At 36.0% G+C, this 6,785-nt stretch overlaps 1 protein-coding gene across 1 annotated transcript; it reads left to right on the forward strand.

Moving 5' to 3' along the window:
- The first annotated feature begins 3,277 nt into the window (after positions 1-3,277).
- On the forward strand, positions 3,278-5,586 carry LOC106354282 (pentatricopeptide repeat-containing protein At1g73400, mitochondrial-like). The gene has a single exon (XM_013794187.3). It carries the CDS (start codon positions 3,534-3,536, stop codon positions 5,172-5,174), a length of 1,641 nt encoding a protein of 546 aa, XP_013649641.1. The 5' UTR covers positions 3,278-3,533; the 3' UTR covers positions 5,175-5,586.
- Positions 5,587-6,785: the final 1,199 nt, after the last annotated feature.

A 6,785-nucleotide genomic window follows, 5' to 3' on the forward strand; every position in this document is an offset into this window, starting at 1 on the left:
TGACGTTGATATTATTTTTGGGGGTGGGGGTTATGTAACAACAACGCAAGAAGATATTTGTACAAAACCAGTGGAAGTATGACACGTGTCCAGGTTCATGAATCAGATTTCGGTTAGGAGATCACGACTGTCTCACCGCCCCCAACGGTCTGAACACAAATTTAAATGGGCGGCACTGCGGCAGTGCGGTTGGTGTCGACGCGTGTCTTCAATCATTCGGTTATAATTGTTGGTCGATGGTACCTACAGCTCAAGCTATCTTTCTGTGTTCGTTTCGTCTACGATTTGCTTTACTTTTATAGAAACGAGACGTATTTATGTATTTTTTCATACACTGTAACTAACGACAACCAAAAGCTATAGTTTGCTATTCTATCATGTATATCATTCCCCAAGTTTGGCTGGTTTGGTTTACAAAATTATTAGTAAGAAAATACAACTGTATCTAATATATATTCATATATGATACTCTTTCTTAGATTTTGGGTTCGTGTCATTTTTCAATCATTAGGAATCTTAAGATCTACAGAACACTATGTTGATTGCAGAATTTTGATTTTTATATATTTTGCATTAACAAAACTGGTTAACTATCATCACTCACAAACTATTACTGGTTTGGTTCGGTTTGATCACTAGTCATTATACAAATAACGTACTATATCTAATAAGAAGATACAATGTAACACAAGATAGTATATATATATATATATATATACTCTTATAAAAATACTTTATATATAAATGGTATTTTAATTTTGGTTTGGATTTGGATTTTCTTTTGTTTCGATTTCTTGCTATTTGTCAGGTTTGCTTAGATATCAATTATTGTTCCTAAACTGACGATGTATAGTTGTGGATCGTAACCAAATCATCCATTGAAGTACCAAAGAGAATGATGAAAAATATCATATACATATGCAAATATACGATTCTCATTCGCTACCATATCAAATAATAGATCTGCATATGCTACTGCGAAAAGGGATAACCAAATGATAATGGAGTGCACTTTTCTTTTAACCAATCTCCATTTGCATCATTTCGTATAGTAAATAGAGACTGTGTAAATAGTTTTCTGAAAAGTAATGCCAAATGCGTTAACATAGGTGCAATGATTCTAATATGAGAGTGGGAAAGACTACGCTAAGATTCTCTAACGGCCACTTGAGGGGACCATTCATTAGAACAATCATCGCTCGTTGCTAGAGGGTCACGAGTACTGATTCTTCTCTTTAACAAAAGTCATGAACTATTCTAATTCTAAACCTATTACATTTTAAACCTTTGTAGATGCTCTGTTTAAGTATTCGAAAAACTTTTGATACAAATGATTGCATATTTAAAAGAATAGATAGAGCTATGGTGGAAAAAATATATTTTGGGGCTGATAAACCATCATTTGTTTATCCCAATGATATGTTATTAGTTATTATTCGTATATTCATATATCATTGGTAATAGATTGTTGTTCTATATTATTGATACAAGTTATTATACATAAATACTATAGATAATCTAGTTGTCTTTGTGTTTTGTCTTGTAAATTCTTTGTCTCTCCTGTTTTCCTTTTTTTTACCGGGGAGGCAGATTCCTAAAATTTTGTCATTGTAAGATCAGTTGAGCAAAAAAAAAAATATATACGATAAATTGTTAGATTTTATTGGCATATATAATTATTCAAATATCATTGATATATGTCACTATTCATATATCATTGAGACATCGACATATAGCATCAATCATATAAGGTATAACAATGATGATAAGCTGTTTTCATTGATTTATTGCTCCGATGTTTTGTCTTATTTTCACCGTAAGTCCTTAATCCAAAAAGTTAGGATGAATGATTGACTTGCCAAGTCTAATTTAATTAAGATTATGATATAAAGCAATAAAGCATGATTCGACTAAGATTAAGATTGACAAGCATCAATAAACAAAGTGATTTGGTTATAGACAAAACAAATTAAAGGGTTTAGAAACACTATAAACTAAACTCTTGCCGCTAACTAAGAAGTGATCAACAAGCTCATCTTAGTTTAGGCCATATTTAATTGAGAGTTCTTAAGATGAGATTATTAGCGTAATATAATAACCATCTCCTAACTTTAACTAAAAACTAAAAATCGTCTCTTAACTTTAACAATAATGATAACATTGCCGTTCTTTTGAGATGTCGAGAAAAAGCTTAATAATTGCTTCCAATCAACTAAAACAACCCAATACTAAATTCTTCATCAACAATATACAACGACTAACAAAATTATCATACAATAGTTTTATCTCGATTTACTATAATTTTATGATAGATATTAGTCAAAATTTATTTATCAACATTAAACATATATTTAAAATTTTGCTACTTGGGCTAAAACCTGTGTTCAAAACTACGCTAGGCGTTAGTCGGACGCTCGGACCGGGCCTAGCACCTAATAGAAAAATCGGGGAGTATGCGGGGATTAATCGCCGATTTGTTTTTACGTTATGTTTTATATTATGTATGTAAAATACAAAAACTACGTGTGGTCTGGTGGTTATGCTAAGTTTGAGTGCCTTCCCCCTCCGGTTTCGATTCCCGTAGCATTCAATTTTGCTTATTTTTAGTTCTTTTTTAAATGAATGGCATTTATGTAATTAACTCATCGTCTTCTTCAACCTTTTTTTAGGGTTTCACGGTTTCTGAAACAGATTTTTGCGGCCGCCATCGTTTTTTTTGCATAATCTTTCAATTTCTTGAGTTTTAAATGTAGTTTTCACTTTAAACTTGTGATCTATCACATAGAAACCGATTTTTGAGTTCAGATTAACAAAAAAAAAACTAAAAATTTGTACCACTCCGTCTAATCTTCCGCCTACCACCCAATCGCTACGTTCACAAGCCGCCGACCGTTTAATCGCCGGAAAGTCGCCCGCGGCGGCCGCGTTTTAGAACACGGGCTAAAACAATTGAATTTTTTTTTTTGGAAGGACAAACATATTTTGTATAGAAAAGGAAAATGAAATTATTCATAGGGCAAATCTCCAAAATAGCACATTTCTAAGTTTATATCACAAAAATAGCATTCAAAAACTAAAATGACCAAAATAGCATTTTATCTTTTGAAAAATTTAAATTTTTTTATTTTTCAAAATTTGAAATCTTATCCCCAAAACCTCACTTCTCAACTCTAAACCCTAAAACCTAAACTCTAAACCCTAAACCCTAAATTCTAAACCCTAAACCCCACCCCTTGAATGCTATTTTTGTGACTTTTGGCCTTGAGTGCTAGTTTAGGAACAAAAACTTGATTTAGTGCTATTTTGGTCTTTTTCTCTTATTCATATACCTATTTATCTATTTTCTTGTATTTATTTATGGATGCCTACCAATTACGTTTCATATGATTAAAAAATGTAACAGGCCCATATGTTTAAAAATGTAACAGGCCCAATAGAAGAAGGCCACAAATAACTTTGAAAGCCTCAATCGCCGTCCCTTTCCTCTGCTTCGCCGTCACTAGAACCCTCGCCGAAAGAGTTCCATTTCTCCGATGATGCGAAGGCTGGTGTTCTCCTATATCCTCCGCTCTACATCCTCCTTCCATCCATCAACACCACCACCACTACCAGAAAGGTCCAAACTCTTCTCTCATCTCTCAACCTTTCCTCCAAAACCGATCCAAATCTCCACCCAATCCTTCTCCTCCACGACTCTGCTAACATCAAACCTCCACGAAACGAGAACGCAAGGCTCCAATCACGCCGTCGGAATCCTCCACGAAGCCATCACATCGAATCCAAACCCATACGACGACCTCGAAACAGCCCTATCCCAAACCGGCGTCGTTTTAACAACCCCAATAGTGTCAAAGATCCTCCAGAGGCTCCAGTTCGAGGAAAAAACGGCCTTTAGATTCTTCACATGGGCCGGACACCAGGCCCATTACTATTCACACGAGCCCTCTACTTACAACGAGATGATCGATATCTTGTCGAGCACCAAGTACAAGAACAAACAGTTCAGGATCGTGATCGACATGCTCGACTACATGAAACGAAACAACAAAGAAACCGTACCTGCTGACGTAATGCTAGAGATTCTCAGAAAGTACTGCGAGAGGTACTTGACTCACGTTCAGAAGTTCGCTAAAAGGAAACGTATCAGAGTCAAGACGCAGCCCGAGATCAACGCGTTCAACTTCCTTCTCGACGCGTTGTGCAAGTGCGGTCTTGTCAAAGAAGCTGAAGCTTTGGTTAGAAAGATGAAGTTTAAAGTTAAACCCGACGCGAATACGTACAATGTGTTGTTCTTTGGTTGTTGTAGAGTTAGGGATCCCAAGAAGGCGATGGAGCTGATGGAGGAGATGATTGGAGCTGGACATAAGCCTGAGAATTTCACTTACTGCGCGGCGATTGATGCTTTTTGTCAAGCGGGGATGGTGGATGAGGCCGCTGAGCTCTTTGAGTTTATGGTTACTAAAGGCTCTGCTGTTTCTGCCCCCACGGCGAGGACTTTCGCATTGATGATTGTGGCTTTAGCGAAGAGTGGTAAGGAGGATGAATGTTTTGAGCTGATTGGGCGTATGATAGCCATGGGGTGTCTTCCTGACGTGTCGACGTACAAGGATGTGGTTGAAGGTATGTGTAACGCTGGAAAGGTCGAGGAAGCGTATAGGTTCTTGGATGAGATGGGTAGTAAAGGCTACCCGCCTGATATAGTCACTTATAACTGTTTTCTTAGGGTGTTGTGTGAGAGTAAGAAGAGTGATGAAGCGGTTAAGCTTTATAAGAGGATGGTTGAGACAAGTTGTGTGCCTAGTGTTCAGACGTATAACATGCTGATAACTATGTTTTTTGATATGGCGGATCCGGATGGTGCGTATAGTACGTGGAAGGAGATGGATGAGAGAGGGTGTGGACAGGATGTTGAGACTTACTGTGCTATGGTTAATGGGCTTTTTGACTGTGGTAGGGAGAAGGAGGCGTGTTTTCTTCTGGAGGAGGTTGTGAGCAAGGGGCTGAAACTGCCGTATCGAGCGTTTGACGCTTTTTTGATGCGTTTGTCGGAGGTTGGGAACATCAAGGTGATTCATAAGGTTTCTGAGCATATGAAGAAGTTTTATAATCATAGTATGGCGAGGCGGTTTGCGCTTAGTGAGAAGAGGAAAAGTACAAAACTCAGAGGGAAGTAATGGGCACTGGAAAAAACAGTTTGACCATATATGTTATAGAGGCAGCGATGCAAATGCTCTGGGAGGAGCTCTTCCAGATGATGATCTTGCTAAGTTTCGTTGATTACTGTCTCCAGTTCTGGACCAAAGATTCATTCTCTCAGAAGCAATGAGAGCTTATTAAGGTCAGATGTCTAATTGTTATGTTGGTTTCTTTGGGAATGCTCTCACAGCGCATGATATGTTTTGAAGTTATTGTATTGACTATTGCGTACATAGAACGGAATGTTTGTATGATGGTTAGCATTACGTTATGTAACGTGAGAGGGCTGCTTTCTTCAACTATTCTGCATCTTTTGATGTGAGAGATTCTTATAAGTTATAACAATATGATGCTAGAACAATGTTAGCTTCATCGTTCTGCTAAGGTAAAGAAGGTTTCACCAGTTTCTGGTTAACGGTCGGTTTGAGTCTCTGTCAACATTTGGTACCGTTTAAAAGTGAAAACCGATCTGGTATACTTATGGTTAAGTGGAATCAGGATCCAGTTTAGATGTATGAGTATTTCTTGAATAAAACATGTTTTGTTTAGTTATGATAGGTCCGAAACTGAAGAGGGCTTCTCTCCTAACTAACAATAGAACAAATGAAATTGGTTATGGCTCCTTTCCCAACTAACTCTCTGTTTTCTTTTCCTACTTAACTTTACCAGCAATTGTTTCGGCTTTGTTTAAAGAATAAATAATATAATAATACAAAACTGAGAAATGTTCGAATAGAAACCCCACGGAACAGCATTCAGTGCAACTGATAAGCTGTTTTTAATCCTGAAAGTACGAAACCTATAGAGTTCCGTTTTGGACAAGACATGCTTGGAGACCAAATGTTTGACCATTTTTTCATTTTATGACATAATGTTTGACCACATAAGACGTCATTAACTCTCGATATTTTTGCATAAAAATTACTAATGTATGACATCATCATCTCTGTAACAATTTACAAGAGGACATATAAAATAATAAAATTGACTAATTATTCGATTATCATAGTCAGTATTTAAGGCTGCGATGGTAAAAAGCTGAATGATTCAACTTAGATAAAAAAGAGTTAGTTGTATGCTGTCCACGTTATATCAGTTCGAATTAAGCTAGCTAGGAGGAAAAAAAAACGTTGATTAGGTCTGAAAGGTTATCAGAACCTATCCATCAGGAATATATGTGACCTGCAATTTAACCAGAAGTCCACAACATTGTTACCAAACTCTTTTTTTTTATCAGATTTAATTTCAATATCTTTCAAGAATCAAGAATTTATATATAAATAATTACTTTTGAAAGTATTCTAAGCATTAAATCAGCAGTACCACCCATTAACTAACAAAGGCAATATGTAGTTGGCTGGAATCCACATATTAATATTGAATAACAAAGATTTCATGCTCCATCTAATGTAATCTTTCAAGAATTTTTTATAAGAATACACATAAATTAAGAAAAACATAGATCGTATACGTATAAACACACATTTAAAGTAACAACTTATTTTTGCTAACTTTTGAATATGAACATTTTCAAAGTAACATTTCAAGAAAAAAAATATTGTATGCAAGTATTACTTTGCATTAAAAAA

The sequence above is a fragment of the Brassica napus genome, chromosome A7 (assembly GCF_020379485.1).
Source record: "Brassica napus cultivar Da-Ae chromosome A7, Da-Ae, whole genome shotgun sequence".
Taxonomy (NCBI): Eukaryota; Viridiplantae; Streptophyta; class Magnoliopsida; order Brassicales; family Brassicaceae; genus Brassica; species Brassica napus.

Coding starts and splice junctions, on each gene's coding strand:
- LOC106354282 (XM_013794187.3), top strand. CDS start 3,534: ATGATGCGAAGGCTGGTGTTCTCCTATATCCTCCGCTCTACATCCTCC.